Raw genomic sequence first — 17,018 nt, forward strand, 5'->3', positions numbered from 1 at the left:
TCCTGGGTGACCATTTCAAACAGTAATAACCAAAACAAGGACGTCCTGCCGCAAAGAACTCATCTCCCTAACATTTTTTACCCATTTGTACTAACGAAAGCATACATTAGCAACCGTGTCGCCTCCCTCTCAAAATGGGTGACAAAAAGCGTCCCAGACGTATTTTTTTTAACGGCGTTGACCAATATTCCTCCAAATACATTGCTGAGGTGACGCGCAAACACGGTGTGATGTTTACGATAACTTGTCATGTCATTTTTTACTTGTTACTATTTTTTACTTGTACAGTATTTATCGACGTGCGGAGAGAGAGTCGAAGAGATAGAAGATGAGGACGACGACGATTACACCCTCCCGCAAGCCGGGGAACCTGCCTTCCAGGTGGTCGGCTCTGTATCTGCCCACTGCTGCGAGAAAGCGAACTTTTTGTTGGAGCAATACGCGGTGAGTCAATGCAGAGAATTTTAGCATCATTTTGTACACTTCAACTCCTATATTTCAGAGAACTGCTAGTTAAGTTCAAAGTTAAAACAGAACATTGTCACGTTCGGGCATGGTCGTGTAGTGTATCGACCCCAGGATGCAGAGATGAGGACCCAATTGCAGGTAAAAAAATTATTTATTGCAAAAGCACCACTCACTAGCATGTCCAACATAAAAACAACAATGACCCAACAACTAAAGTAGCGCGCACCTGAACTAAATAGGCTTGACAGATAATGGGAAACAGGTGCGGGAGATAATGGAACGCAACGGAAAACATAACAGAGCAACACAGGAAGTGAGTACAAAATAAGGGCATGAACCAGGAAGTAGGCAGGAAAGTAAACTAAAAGAGCTGTCACAAGGAGGTTACGCCCACATCGTGACAGAACACATTTTTTTCAGCAAAATCAAATCAGAACTGAAAAAGAATTGAACCAAAAAACACTTGTTTTTACAAAGATAATGATAATGATAATGAGCATGGTCGAGTGGTTAGCGCAAGCAACCACAAGCCACACAGTGAGGAGACCTGTTTGATTCCCAGCGCAGGCATCTCAGTGTGGAGTTTGCATGTTCTCCCCGTGCATGCGTAGGTTTTCTCCGGGTACTCCGGTTTCCTCCCCCATTCCAAAAACATGCTAGGTTAATTGGCGACTCCAAATTGTCCATAGGTATGAATGTGAGTGAATGTGAGCCCAAAGACAGCTGGGATAGGCTCCAGCATGCCTGCAACCCTAGCGAGGATAAGCGGTATAAAATGGATGAGTGTATACTGATCAGTTATCATTGTCACTTTCATAGAGGTATTCATTTAACCATCCACCTATGATGGATGGATATTTTATCTTCTGCAACAGTCGCTAACCAGAGAGGAGCTTCTTCCACGCCTACTAGAGTGCGACGTGGTGGTGTACAACATCTCAGAGAATGCAACACTAACTGACATTGAAGAGGCAACATGGGCAATGACAGGTAAGGTTCCACCATGATTCTTAACGGTAAAATCATTCTAGTCTAATGTGAACATTGTTTTCATCACTCGTAGCCCTTCATGGTGAAAGGGAACATTTCAAGTCAAAGAAATTGTTCATTTTAATCTCAACGATAATGACCTGGGCCATGACCAAACCACCGAACACGGTTAGCATGCAGAACTTTGTTGTTGTTGTTGAAAGAGCAACAATGACTTTAATATAAAGTTTCCCTCCTCAGGACGAACCGGATTTGATGGTGACAGAGGAGGAGTTCAGGAAAAGACGGCCTCATCCCAGTTTCAAACACCACAACAATATGGAAAAACATGTTCTTAAACTGGGAACAGGAGTAAGGATATTGTTCAACAAAATTAACACTGTACCAAATACTACAACATGAAATATATATACTCTTTTTTTCATTTCAGAAAAAAAACAAGTTGAAAGGTTACGTTGTGGCTGCTGGTATTCAATATGGGAAGGGCGAGAATCTCTTTCACTACTTTTTCAAGGTACATTATATCATACACAGTCACAATATGCAGTTTTTCCTTTTGTGTTTCTATTTCCTGATAGGTGTCTTGGCTGTCTGAGTGTTCAGAAGTTCCCATATTTGGAGAGGGTACGAATTACATCCCCACGATCCACGTGGTTGACCTTGCTCAGTATGTGCTGCACTTCTATCTATACTATAAAATACTGTAAAATTGTGTTACATTACCAGTGATTTCCTAATGGACTGTGATTCCTGTACAGGGTGATACAAAATGTCATCGAGGTCAAGCCCAAGTCCAAATACATCCTTGCTATTGATGACTCCAAGAACACACTTGAGGACATTGTGAAGGTGAACACATCTTACAGGAACATTGCCCGTCAACAATCCTTCTGTGTGCTCTTGATAGCCGCCTTGTGTTTGCAGTTTTTCAATAATTCATAGTAGGGATTCAACTATTTCACCTATGAAGCTCGATATAAAAACATCCAAAGATGCTGTAACCATGTCATAATAGTTACTAAGAGGCACATTTATGGTTACATGTAATAGTTGGATATTTTGATCATTTCCTGGCTGCATCGATTTCAGTGTCTGCATAACAACTAATACTACTTCCATCAACAACAACAGCATAGAGAGTTTATATTATGTATGTTAGCGCTAGTCATGGCAGATATTGTGAGAGCCAACAACCAATAACTTGGAACAAATGACGATCCAGAACCTTATCCTTTAGAGGCACAAAGAGGGCTGGCAGACTGGGACAGAGAGACACATTGCTACCGTTCATGTAAAGCAGGGGTCTCAAACTCAATTTACCTGGGGGCCACTGGAGCTAGGGTCTGGGCAAGGCTGAGCCGCATCAGGTCTTCCAAAAAAAACCAAAACGCATTTATTAAAAACAGAAAAATATACAAACTTTTTCAGTGCTTTGGTTCCGATTTTCTACAATAAAAGCTCTGATAAAACATTCCACTGTTCTCAAATATCTTAATTTTTATTTTTCTGCACAAAATAAAATGAAAAATAAATAAACAAATCAAGAATAAAGAAAATCAATCAATCAGTAATAAATATAATAATAATAATAATAAAATGGCAAATAATAAAAACTTACGAAACCACATATAGTTGGTGGGTAGACGAATTATTTTTTTCAGATTAAAATGAACAAAGCATTATTAGAGCCCTGTAGACATGACAAAACACGACTATAGTCACATTTATACTTTTTTTATTTACAACATATTGCGCAACTGCAGGGTCTTGAGACACATGCTAACTCGCAAACTAGAGAACTAGCGACCTAAACGGTAGCCTTCAAGTTATTTCCTTTAAACTTAAATAGCCAAAAACTTACCACTTCCACATGGATAGGGAGGATAACTATTAACAGTTATTTAACCTTTAACATGAACAATAATCAAACGTAATAATTTTTTCTGGGTACATGATACCATACAGCATCCATATCAAACTTGCGCGGGCTGCACTAACATTAAACTTTCATATCAAGGCGGGGGCCTCAAACTAGTGTCCTGCGGGCCACATTTGGCCCGTGGGCCGCGTGTTTGAGACCCCTGATGTAAAGGCTTGGTATATTTGACGAGGCGGACACTGCGGACACTGCTGGCATCATCACCCCCGTCAATTTTGTTAAATCAATGCAAGTCAAAAAGTTTGCCCACCCCTGGTCTATAGAGTGAGACACCATGATATTGATTCACATTGTGCTTGATAGCACAGTTATATACTTACATAGTCGATCAAGGTGCTGTGTCAGTACCGTAGAAATGTCGTTCTTCTGTGTTGGATGGGCAAAATTAAAAAAATTGGCAGTTTTTAGAGCAGAATCTACAAATACCACATCTGAGTGTTGTACTCTTATTTTAAATCCTCTTCTCATACTACTTTCTTGTCACATTGATTTAAAAAAATGATACAACTAGACTCTCCTCTGTATGTTTTAGGTCATAAGTGATGTGCTTGGGCCAGGAAGCATAAACAAAATGCCAGAGAAGGAAGCCATCACCATGAAGGCCTATAAGGTAGTACAGTGTAAAATAGTGTCATCCGCCACAATGTTAGGTCATCTAATGACAGCCAATACTTATTTGTGTTGATGATCTGCTGCACGGAAGACCGGGAGACACCTCTGTAATATTGGAGACGCTGTTTGTAACAATAATTTCTCTAAACAAGATCATTGTTCCTACTAAAACATATAGTGTTGTCATGTTTCTGTCTAATTCCAGCCAGAAGAACTTGAGTATTTCAGTGTTAACCTTCGCCTGGATGCTTATATTGTAAAAGACTTATTCAACTTCCTGTGGATAGCAGAAAGTGGCATGGTTGAAAATATAGACCTCCTTGTGGAAGAATACCGACACACTAGGAAACTACTAGTAAGTACTCCCAACAAAGTCAGTTTGTTACTTTAAGGATGCTAATGAAGGACACATTGGACAAACTGGAAGCCTATAATGAACAAATTGCCCTTTTCCATCTTTGTCCATAGCCAATCAGAATCTGCCTTACTGGACCTCCAGCTGTGGGTAAAAGTAAGATCGCAGAAAAGCTGTGTGAGCATTACCGGATACATCACATCAAAATTCGAGAAGTCATTGAAGAAAAGATGAACGAGCTGGTCAGTGACTTTTATACAGTAATGCAAGCTATCAATACTAGCTGTGTTTAATCTGATGATGTTGTGCAGATCAGTTTGTATAAGTGTTTAGCACACAGTTAATAATAAGAAAGTATAATAATATAAGGCAAGCTGTGAATCTCCAAAAGCCAATCAAACTTCTCAGTCAATTGCATATTATACTTCATATTTAGTGCTGTGGCCTGAAGGTAAATTAAATAACAGGTACTGAATTTTGATTGCCTTCCACAGAAAGGTATCATGAACAACAGTGAACTTGATGTCAGCGACTCAGAAATGGCACAGAAACAACTGGAAAATATGAAAGCAAGCATGGAAAGCAACGCAGGTCACATTGACACAAACATCTCCATTCTGTAATGTTTGTCATCAAAATATACATATTTGATATTGAAACCTGACACTTGCGGAGTGTCATGTCTTCACATGAAACATGGGAGTCACATAACATTACTCTATAGGTTAAAAGTATGATTTAAAAACAAGTTTCATTGTTGTTTTCATGTCTGGAGTCTCTATGTCAACCAGCTATTTTGGGTACGATTAGGGCGACTGGAGGATGACCAACTTTTAGAAATTTTGACGGAAAAGCTGAATTCCAAGCCATGCAGGAACCAAGGATTTGTTTTCTATGGCTTCCCAAGGACCTTCGAGCAAGCAGAGATGATGTTTAGCGGTAGGTTTCATTCAGTGACTTAGACACCCGATATTAAATAACCATATCCAGTGTTGTAATGGGATGCACCATATTGGCTTTCAGCTGAGGACACAGACAGCGACGGACCCAACAAAACCCCCGCACACAACAACATCACTCCAGGTTATTTCACTCATCGACCCACTTATTATGATTACACAGCAGCTGCTTTGAACCTCAGTGTGTTTTTTTCCAGAGTTTGTGTTCGCCCTGGAAGCAACCGATGAGTTCCTGACTAAAAAAGTACAAGCTCTTCCTCAGAGTGTGGCTGAGAAAAGAGGCCTCACCCAGGATGAGTTTATTCCTCGTTTGTCCAGATTCAGACAACTGATCAGGGCTGGGGAAACTTCACTCGACTACTTTGATGAGTTGGAAATATACCCAGCTTATATAGGTAAGTGCATTGACACACCTTTGCAACACCTGGGGTGTTTGTCTATTCATCCTGAAGAGTACTTGCCAGGTCATTAATGCTGGATCTGAGAGAGGGCTTTTTGGCTCATCAACGCTGTTGTAGTTCATCCCATATATATATTCATTCATTCATTCGTTTTCTACCGCTTTTTCCTCACGAGGGTCGCGGGGGTGCTGGAGCCTATCCCAGCTGTCTTCGGGCAAGAGGCGGGTTACACCCTGGACTGGTCGCCAGCCAATCACAGGGCACATATAGACAAACAACCATTCACACTCACATTCATACCTATGGACAATTTGGAGTCGCCAATTAACCTAGCATGTTTTTGGAATGTGGGAGGAAACCGGAGTACCCGGAGAAAACCCACGCATGCACGGGGAGAACATGCAAACTCCACACAGAGATGGCCGAGGGTGGCCATATATATATGTAATATTAATAATTTGTTGTCAATTGGGCATTGCTTTTCATTTGAATCAATATGAATTGTTTCCTTTTTCAAACCTTTTCAAACAAAAGGTCAGGGTTATATGCCCCTTTATATTGCAAATTGACATGGTTGTTAAATGACAAATGTATATATAATATATTATTTGTTATCAATTGGGCATTGCTTTTCATTTGAATCAATATAAATTGTTTCCTTTTTCAAACTTTATAGTAGTTAAGACCTACAGTTGTTTTTTTATATAATTATTATATAGTATTAATTATTATTATTAATACTAAATATAATACCTAATATAATATAATAATAATAGATTATAATAATAATATTATGATTTATTAATAATAATACAAATTATTATTATAAATTATTATTTATTAGTATTAATAATAATTATTATTATGATAATTTGCCAGGTCATTAATGCTGGATCTGAAAGAGGTCCTTTTGCCTTATCAACTCTGTTGTAGTTCATCCCACATTGGATTGAGGTCAGGGTTATATGCCCCATTTTATTGCAAATTGACATGGTTGTTAAATGACCCCCCCCCAAAAAAAATAAAAAAAAATATATATATATAAATTATTTGTTATCAATTGGGCATTGCTTTTCATTTGAATCAATATGAATTGTTTCCTTTTTCCAACTTTATAGTAGTTAAGACCTATAGTTGTTTTTTTATAGAATTATATTGAAGGTGAATTTGTTTCCTGCAGCTGGGATAGTCGCCAACATCAGTTTTTTCCAGCATCCCTTGTCAGGTCTAAATACTTTGATCTGTGATCGGTCGATAGAAGTCAGACAAATAGTAAAACACTTGTTAAACCAAGGCTTTTATTCAGTGCTCTTTAAAAAAATGGTAAAAATGCTCCTCATTTAGTCTTAATCTGCCGCCTGCTAGTCAAAGAAGACTATATAATATTCTCACAATCTAAAAGTTACTAACATACGTACTTATTGGTTGTAGTGATGAGCAAAGTCACCATTGCTGCGTATTAAAAACAGTAGCAATTAAGGCTAAGAAAAATCTGTCCCTCTTCCCTTTTTTTCCCAGAGGTCAACGTGGACGATCCTGAGTTCAAAAGCATCGTGAACAATATAATGGAGGTGGTGGGCCCTCCCAAGAACTACGGCCTCAGTCCTGAAGAGCAGGAGGAGGAGGACAGGAGGCGAGCAAAAGAGAGGCAACAGAAACTGGCTGAGGAGGCGGCTGAGAGGAAACGCAGGAAAGCGGCCTCGCTAGCTGAGATCGCGGCGCAGTATGGACAATGGGTACGCAAGATAAATGGCACTGGTTTCAAATATATTACCCTAATATTTGATATTGGCACAACTGGGCATAATTATCTTCTAAATTGCAACATTTGTCATGCCACAAATTTACATTCCAGGCACTCATAGAAGTGTTTTTGTTTTCTAATCAGCAAAAGAATCTGGAAGAGGTGAAGAGGCAGGAACACGAGCTTCTGGAGGCTAAAGCTCTGCCTTTGAGGAACTACTTGATGAAGTACGTGATGCCTTCACTCACTGAAGCCTTGCAAGAATGCTCCAAGATCAAACCAGATGACCCCGTCAGCTTTTTGGTATGACCACATATTTCTCTATGTAGTCATCTTTTTTTTCTTATTATTTTATAACTATTTAAACATTTTCTGAACTATGATTACATCTCTGCAGGCTGAGTATCTACTTCGTATGGACAAAAAATGACGTTAGAGACGGAACAATCGCTGATGTGAACGGTGGGTATCATTTCTAATATTCATTCATTCATTCATTTTCTACCGCTTATACTCACGAGGGTCGCGGGGGTGCTGGAGGCTATCCCAGCTGTCTTCGGGCGAGAGGCGGGGTACACCCTGGACTGGTGGCCAGCCAATCACAGGGCACATATAGACAAACAACCATTCACACTCACATTCATACCTATGGACAATTTGGAGTGGCCAATTAACCTAGCATGTTTTTGGAATGTGGGAGGAAACCGGAGTACCTGGAGAAAACCCACGCATGCACGGGGAGAACATGCAAACTCCACACAGAGAGGGTGGAATTGAACCCACGTCTCTTAGCTGTGAGGTCTGCGCACTAACCACTCGACGACCGTGCAGCCCGGAACAATGACAGTTAAAAGCCAAAAACATACCACTTCCACACGTACTGGGAGGATTTTTTTTCACTCTATCATGTCATCCTCCTCATTTCTAATAAATGTTTTCATTTAATTTTCTAGTAAAGTTTATTAGTGGGGGGGGGGGGGGGGGGCTGTTGCTAAACACTGCATTTCACAGCATAGCTTATACAAAAACATATTAGATAATGCCATATAAATAGTACAGCATATTTGTATATCCAGACATTATTCCTTTACAAATATTATAATACTCAAATGGACTGACATCTGAGTGGTATTAGTTGCATATACTCCAAGATTGTACCGTACTGAAGCTTTTTTATTGGACCCCCCCCCCCCCCCAAAAAAAAAAAATGTTTTTTTAAAAAGTAGAAAGGCCAAGATAAATGTGCAGCACATGTCTCGTCAATATATAGAGTATTATGCTTTATGTATTCAGCGCAGTACAAAATAAAAGCTACTACATATTAGTGGTTCATTGTTTCCACTCAAAACAAATATGTCTTCTGCAAGCTTCTGCCTCCCAGTATATGACTCAGTAGACAAAATTGAACTTATTCCCGTATCTCAATGTGCAAACAACATTTACTAAGCTCCATACATGAAGGGATGACAGGGTTTGGAGTTCATTGTGGTTAAACGCAAAATGTGACTGTCATCTTCCATCATGTAAACTGTACAGTGGTAATATAGTGTGTCACCACTAGATGGCGGAATTACCACTTCTAAGATCAAACTTCATGAGTCATATGTTAGTACAAATGTTATGATTAATAAACAGGCATTTGTGTACAATGCATATTGGATATATATTTTACATTTGTAGTGCAATAATAATTGTTCACAGAATATCAACTACAACCACAATAATAATAATCATATTGTTACATCCATTTTATTGCATTAGATCCAATTACAATACATGTATACATGTTGAGAGAAGGGGATTTATTTCTAGGGTTTGGCAAGCACCGGACTGACTTCCTCATCAAGGAGTGATTCCTTTTTTGTCTTAATTTCACTTTTGAAGCATGCCAAACCAATTCCCATGCTTCCCAAAAATCGGAAGGACCCTTGCTAATGCTTGGAAGCCACCAAGGACCCTTGCTAATGCTTTTTCTGGCCTGTGATGTTTAAGACTTGATGGCTTCAGGAGTAGGATACCATTGTGTTGTGGTTTGCCTTGACTGTGACTACACATAGGAATAGGTTGGGAATGTAGATTCAAAGTGACAAATACTTAGCTGGGCGCCAAGGCCAGAGCTGTGCTGTGGCCCATGAGGCTGTTTGGAAAGCCTGAGTCATCATCACAGATGGTCCAGTGTCCACAAAGTGTTGAAGAATGCTGGGAAAATACCTTCAAGAAGACATATTATACTCATTTTTGGGTTCTTTGTATTGAGTTGTGGACTCCTATAGAGCAGCTACACACAATAACCCGCATAGAAAGCTTTCTAGATCTTCCTGATTCGGCACCTTGTTCTGCTTCTGTTTCCATGGACTTCCTGTTTCTGACACAATTGATCTGTTTAATTTGAACAAAATGTATAGGTCAGAAAAGTGGAAAAAGCAAGTTTAATACTATAGTAGCTCTTACCCACTAGATAGCGCTGTTTGTCTTTCTTTTATATGTTTTTTATTCAATACAGAGCAGTGATTCAATGTAAAATGCATAAGAATGCTGCTTGTGGAGACATGTATTTTGACACCTTATTAATCTCCAAAGAGAGATTCACATTTCCAGCAGCTCTGCAAAAATGTCACTTAATCACTATCACAAAATACAACAACCAAGTCAAGACAGGGGAGATAATAATTTTGTATTGCAACAATACAAATAATAATAATAATAATATTAATACATAATATGATAAGGTAATAAGTGCAGTCCTGTGTGTGTTTTTATCACTCCCACTCTGTTGTGTTGGAATGATCTTCTCAGTCTTTCAGTGGAGCAAGACAGTGATAGTAATCTGCCACGGAAATGATGATGATTCTGGTTGTCCATGATGGAAAGGAGCCTTATCTATGTCCTTTGCTCTGTCACAGGTGTCAGGCTGTCCATCCATCCATTTTCTATGCCACTTATCCGGGGTACACCCTGGACTGGTGGCCAGCCAATCACAGGGCACATATAGACAAACAACCATTCACACTCACATTCATACCTATGGACAATTTTTGACGTCTTTTTTTTTTTTCTTCCTGGGGGAGAAATGACAAGAAAAAAAACATAAGACTGTGCTACACCTTTAAAAATAAACTTTTTTCCAATTTTAAGTAATGTTTCATTTTGGATTCCTTGCAAAAATGGAATCAGTTAAAGAGACCCAAAGTTCCCCAATGTCCATCCACTTAAAAAGAGACCAAGTCATTTATTCTATTTATTCTTTCTTTCATGGTCAAATTTGCAAAGCAATATAATAAGTAGTGGTGCCGAATGGTCTGCACACAGTTATCTTGTTATCTTGCTCAACTTCTAGTCACAAAAAAAAAAAAAACCCTCTAACCGCCCCCTTATAGTGGTCTGGTCACTCACACACAAACGTAGAATGAAAATAACAACCATCATGGTGGTCATCTTGACATCTGCTGGTGGTTGGTTGAAAATGCTGAATGAGGACCACACACACACCTATGCAGTCCACATAATAGCCGGAGGTAGACACGTACACACACACATTCTAGCATTTTCCTTGTGTGGAGCAGCCAAATTTCCCCACAAAAGTAAAGAGTCCCCACTATAAAAGCCGAATGTCACACAATGATCCGTCACTTAAATAGTAACGATGACTCTCTAACATCTGTCAGCCATATTGACGTCACACTAGGTTAATTTGTCCGCACACATACACCAATCTACTTCACAGTGGTAGGTAGGTTTAGACGTGCTCCACTGCGCGTGCAAACCCGTCGCCCACTAGCGCTTGTGTCAAACATGGTGCAGTTCTGCACATTTCTGTTACCCATCAATAATTTTCACCTCTTTTTACCAGCCAGTAATATTGATAACGGTAATATTGATAAGTGATCATAGTGATATTCTAATAAATACAATGGTGTTGGTCAGCATGCAACAAGATTGAAAAACACTTATTTGAAATGCCTTTGAGCAAACAGAGGAGGAAGTGTCAGCGATTCTCAGAAGAAAACATGCACTCGCTCAATTGTTTACAGATACAAATACCTGAAACGTTTCCAACTGGCAAATGGGAGACACGTCTTGTTAATTCCAGACGATGTAGGAGACAATTTCGGGAATCCGTGAAAGGAATGCTTGAAAATATAGAGGGATGTCAGTGAGATACAGGGACTTAGTTCTCGATATTTCAATTACAGTAAAACCTCTGTTTGTGTCCGTGTCGGTTTGCGTGTTTTTTTGGTTAACATTGAACATTTTGCCTCGGTTGCAGGCTTTCTTATGTTAGCGTACGATATGCCACTATATACTGGTTTTGTTTTAGAATAGTGCAGTGAATTATCCAATATCACTTTTTATAGTTAACATTGATTAATCATCATTTGCAAATATTATGTCAATAGCCATGAATATATGGACCCAAATACTCCAATTGCATTTGGTATATTTGCTCAAACGGAAAGAATTGAACAGGGATGGTTGGCAAGCAGCTTTCGGTGTGCATTAGCGCCATCTGTGAAACAGAATCTAAACCAGGGGTCTCAAACACGCGGCCCCGCGGGCCAAGTGTGGCCCGCAGGACACTCGTTTGAGGCCCCCGCCTTGATATGAAATTTTAATGTTAGTGCAGCCCGCGCAAGTTTGATATGGATGCTGTATGGTATCATGTACCCAGAAAAAATTATTATGTTTGATTAATGTTCATGTTAAAGGTTAAATAACTGTTAATAGTTAACCTCCCTATCCGTGTGGAAGTGGTAAGTTTTGGGCTATTTAAGTTTAAAGGAAATAACTTGAAGGCTACCGTTTAGGTCGCTAGCTCTCTAGTTTGCGAGTTAGCATGTTTCTCAAGACCTTGCAGTTGCGCAATATGTTGTAAATAAAAAGAGTATAAATGTGACTATAGTCGTGTTTTGTCATGTCTACAGGGCTCTAATAATGCTTTGTTCATTTTAATCTGAAAAAAATAATTTGTCTACCCACCAACTATATGTGGTTTCTTAAGTTTTTATTATTTGCTGTTTTATTATTATTATTATATTTATTTATTACTGATTGATTGATTTTCTTTATTCTTGATTTGTTTATTTATTTTTCATCTTATTTTATGTAGAAAATAAAAATGAAGATATTTGAGAACAGTGGAATGTTTTATCAGAGCTTTTCTTGTAGAAAATCGAAACCAAAGCAAAGTTTATTCATTTTTCTGTTTTTAATAAATGCGGCAGCCCAGTCACAGTTAAATAACTGTGAATAGTTATCCTCCCTATCCGTGTGGAAGTGGTAAGTTTTTGGCTAGGGGCAGTGGCCTAAGCTGGCCCACTTTGTCTAGCTCCTCCTGGCAGATCCCAAGGTTTGAGAAACAGTGTCTCGCCAACATTTTCTGGGTCTTTCCCAAGTCCTCCTCCTGGTCAGACGTGCCCTGAACACCTCCTGACCAGATACCCAGGCCACCTCGTCTGGCTCCACTCAATGTTGAGGAGCAACAGTTCTACTGACTTCCTCCCAGATGACAATGCTTCTCATCTAATCTCTAAGGGAGAGCTTAGCCACCCTATGGAGAAAACTCATTTCGGCCGCTTTTACCTGCAATCTTGCCCGTTGGGTCACTACCCAATACTCGTGACTGTAGGTGAGGTTTGGAATGTAGATCGGCCAGTAAATTGAGAGCTTTGCCGGGGTCCGTATCACTGCAGACACTGCAATATCGATCACTTTTCGGTCGGTCGGTCACTTTTGGTCACTTTTTTCCAGGCAAAAATTGGACCTTAATCCTTTAATTTAGATGTGACTATTACTAGAAAAAGTTTGTACAGAATATGACCAAATGTGGCCCGCAGGACACTAATTTGAGGCCCCCGCCTTGATAAAGTTTAATGTTAGTGCGGCCCGAGCAAGTTTGATATGGATGCTGTATGGTATCATGTACCCAGAAAAAATTATTACGTTTGATTAATGTTCATGTTAAAGGTTAAATAACTGTTAATAGTTATCCTCCCTATCCATGTGGAAGTGGTAAGTTTTTGGCTATTTAAGTTTAAAGGAAATAACTTGAAGGCTACAGTTTAGGTCGCTAGCTCTCTAGTTTGCGAGTTAGCATGTGTCTCAAGACCCTGCAGTTGCGCAATATGTTGTAAATAAAAAGAGTATAAATGTGACTATAGTCGTGTTTTGTCATCATCATTGAACCTTAATCCTTTAATTTAGATGTGACTATTACTAGAAAAAGTTTGTACAGAATATGATCTATTGTCAACATCTGTAAATTTTCCAAAACAAGACAGCATTTGTAATAGTCTGGAGTTGTCTTCTAGAAGTGGGTGCTTGTATATATATGGTTGCATGTTTCAGGAAGTGACTTTGAAAACATCCCATAATTATCTCATGATGCTTGCTAGACTCCACAGCTCCCCGGCAGTACAGCTGGTTATGTTTGTACGTTAACCCAAAATGTGATCCTTGTGGAAATGACTGTATGGATTAACATGCGTTTGTTTATACAACACACTCCTTGTGTAGTGTCATGTTGAAATACTGTCGCCGCCATGTTGGTGGTGAACTGCCGTGTCCACTCACATTTTGGGAAAATATGCCCTCAATGAGGAAAAGATGTTTTGATTTATGTTTCGTTAGCTTAATTATGTAACAAACGTGTACCAGATTTCCATGAAACAAGAAATATTCCATTCAGTTTGGCTGCAAATTTGGTTATAAATGAGTGACATTTGACATGTTGGACAAGGATTCACACAGATTATCCTGCTTTTCACAGATGATACGTTTAGGTCAGGGGTCTCAAACTCAATTTACTTGGGGGCCACTGGAGCTAGGGTCTGGTTTTAAAAAAAAAACGCATTTATTAAAAACAGAATAATGAATAAACTTTGCTTTGGTTTCGATTTTCTACAAGAAAAGCTCTGATAAAACATTCCACTGTTCTATATTAAATATCTTAATTTTTATTTTTCTGCACAAAATAAGATGAAAAATAAATAAACAAATCAAGAATAAAGAAAATCAATCAATCAGTAATCAATAAATATAATAATAATAATAAAACAGCAAATAATAAAAACTTAAGAAACCACATATAGTTGGTGGGTAGACAAATTATTTTTTTCAGATTAAAATGAACAAAGCATTATTAGAGCCCTGTAGACATGACAAAACACGACTATAGTCACATTTATACTCTTTTTATTTACAACATATTGCGCAACTGCAGGGTCTTGAGACACATGCTAACTCGCAAACTAGAGAGCTAGTGACCTAAACGGTAGCCTTCAAGTTATTTCCTTTACATATTTCCTATACATATAGACAAACAACCATTCACACTCACATTCATACCTATGGACAATTTGGAGTCGCTAATTAACCTAGCATGTTTTTGGAATGTGGGAGGAAACCGGAGTACCCGGAGAAAACCCACGCATGCACGGGGAGAACATGCAAACTCCACACAGAGATGGCCGAGGGCGGTCGGTGCATGATATCAATTCTTTTTTTTTTAACATATGGTAGCGTGTAAACCCTGGTTGCATAACACAGACATTTTATTTGGATTTGTAATCACCAACATCCTGTTTCTCTCTTGCGGAGCTGCTTAGGTGGATCAACAAGTTGAAATAAAGCAGCGTGAGAGGACAGGACATGAGCAAACATGAGTTTCAGCAGCTGGACTCTGTTATTGTAAATGCAGGGAGGGAAATGAAGATTTGATATTGCAACAGCTCCTCTTAAAAACACTCTATGAGGGTTATGCATAGGTCTGACTTAGTGCTTGTTCATGTACAGGAAGTAGATTCAGGCATCATCTTTTGCAATTTTGCACCACAGCTAGAGCAGGTTAACCGGCACCATTTCCAAAACTAAACATTTGGGTCAAATCTTGTGTTAGACGCACGGTGGCCTGGTGGTTAGCGTGTTGATCACACATTCAGGAGATCCGGTTTGTATCTTTGCGTGGATTTTCTCCGGGCACTGAATGAGGTTTTGTGTAAAAAAAATGTCAAAAAGTAATGTAAAAATGTACCTAGACTTTTAACTGTTTATTGTTGAATATATAATATATATTTTGTTCCTGGGCGGCACGGTGATCTAGTGGTTAGCGTGCAGACCTCACAGCTAGGAGACCAGGGTTCAATTCCACCCTCGGCCATCTCTGTGAATGAGGAGGAGTCAGCCACAGCATGACATGATAGAGTGAAAAAAAATCCTCCCATTACGTGTGGAAGTGGTATGTTTTTGGCTTCTAACTGTCATTCTTCCGGGCTGCATGGTGTTCGAGTGGTTAGCGCGCAGACCTCACAGCTAAGAGACCTGGGTTTAATTCCACCTTCTCTGTGTGGAGTTTGCATGTTCTCCCCGTGCATGCGTGGGTTTTCTCCGGGTACTCCGGTTTCCTCCCACATTCCAAAAACATGCTAGGTTAATTGGCCACTCCAAATTGTCCATAGGTATGAATGTGAGTGTGAATGGTTGTTTGTCTATATGTGCCCTGTGATTGGCTGGCGACCAGTCCAGAGTGTACCCTGCCTCTCGCCCGAAGACATCTGGGATAGGCTCCAGCACCCCCGCGACCCTCGTGAGGAAAAGCGGTACAAAATGAATGAATGAATGAATATTTTGTTCCCAGTTTTTGAGGGAATAAATGAGTGGAGTGGAATAAGGGTGGAGGCCTTAGACTAGCTGAGGCAGTCGGAAAGAGTGAAGAGACTGTTTTGGGTTTTGGGAGGGTCACATCATGATACACCTCCTTCGTGTTTTATACTGTATCTGGACAAGTCCCTCTTTGGCTAACCTTTTACGGCGTTTACAATGTTCACCTTCCACCAACAGTCGATGGTGGTGATGTACTGCTGTCATCGTTCCCACAAACAATAACAGTAACCTGACTGGACTGCATGTGTTGTTCCAGCTGTCTGTGGAACAAGGTCTTTGGGGACCTGGCCAGTCTGCACTGAGCTCATGTCTCCGACTGTGGAAGTGTGTCTGCGCTCAAACACACATGCATGCAAGTGTGTTATATAGACGTTTTTTAAGCTCATGACTCATCCTTCCATTTTCTGCTGACCAATCCCTCCAACAACAAAGAAACAACCTAAACTGGGGGTGTCAAACTCAATGGCAACACTCCGCACTGGCAACTCATTACAGTAACATCTTAATATTCATTCATTCATTTTCTACCGCTTTTCCTCACGAGGGCCACGGGGGTGCTGGAGCCTATCCCAGCTGTCTTTGGGCAAGAGGCAGGATACACCCTGGACTGGTGGCCAGCCAATCCCAGGGCACATATAGACAAACAACCATTCACACTCACATTCATACCTATGGACAATTTGGAGTCACCAATTAACCTAGCATGTTTTTGGAATGTGGGAGGAAACCGGAGTACCCGGAGAAAACCCACGCATGCACGGGGAGAACATGCAAACTCCACACAGATATGGCTGAGCGTGGAATTGAAAAAAACTACATTGCATCACGTCTGGTTTTGAATGCATCTTCTGAATGCCTTATATTTTCATTTTAGTGCATTTAAGTCAGTGGA

At 39.7% G+C, this 17,018-nt stretch overlaps 1 protein-coding gene across 1 annotated transcript in view; it reads left to right on the forward strand.

Annotated features, from left to right (window-relative positions):
* The window catches only part of ak7a (adenylate kinase 7a), a 24,119-nt gene continuing 7,101 nt past the window's right edge, over window positions 1-17,018 (forward strand). Inside the window, exons 1-18 of the mRNA XM_058057862.1 lie at window positions 1-209; window positions 289-444; window positions 1,344-1,458; window positions 1,532-1,626; window positions 1,699-1,809; window positions 1,889-1,972; window positions 2,037-2,125; window positions 2,217-2,307; window positions 3,930-4,007; window positions 4,215-4,364; window positions 4,478-4,606; window positions 4,859-4,955; window positions 5,175-5,303; window positions 5,388-5,447; window positions 5,521-5,718; window positions 7,243-7,460; window positions 7,613-7,771; window positions 7,866-7,930. Of these exons, the coding sequence (XP_057913845.1) occupies window positions 135-209; window positions 289-444; window positions 1,344-1,458; window positions 1,532-1,626; window positions 1,699-1,809; window positions 1,889-1,972; window positions 2,037-2,125; window positions 2,217-2,307; window positions 3,930-4,007; window positions 4,215-4,364; window positions 4,478-4,606; window positions 4,859-4,955; window positions 5,175-5,303; window positions 5,388-5,447; window positions 5,521-5,718; window positions 7,243-7,460; window positions 7,613-7,771; window positions 7,866-7,898 (2,067 nt within the window). The 5' untranslated portion in view covers window positions 1-134 and the 3' untranslated portion in view covers window positions 7,899-7,930. The remainder of the gene's footprint in view (window positions 210-288; window positions 445-1,343; window positions 1,459-1,531; window positions 1,627-1,698; window positions 1,810-1,888; window positions 1,973-2,036; window positions 2,126-2,216; window positions 2,308-3,929; window positions 4,008-4,214; window positions 4,365-4,477; window positions 4,607-4,858; window positions 4,956-5,174; window positions 5,304-5,387; window positions 5,448-5,520; window positions 5,719-7,242; window positions 7,461-7,612; window positions 7,772-7,865; window positions 7,931-17,018) is intronic.

Source organism: Doryrhamphus excisus, chromosome 19, assembly GCF_030265055.1.
Source record: "Doryrhamphus excisus isolate RoL2022-K1 chromosome 19, RoL_Dexc_1.0, whole genome shotgun sequence".
Taxonomy (NCBI): Eukaryota; Metazoa; Chordata; class Actinopteri; order Syngnathiformes; family Syngnathidae; genus Doryrhamphus; species Doryrhamphus excisus.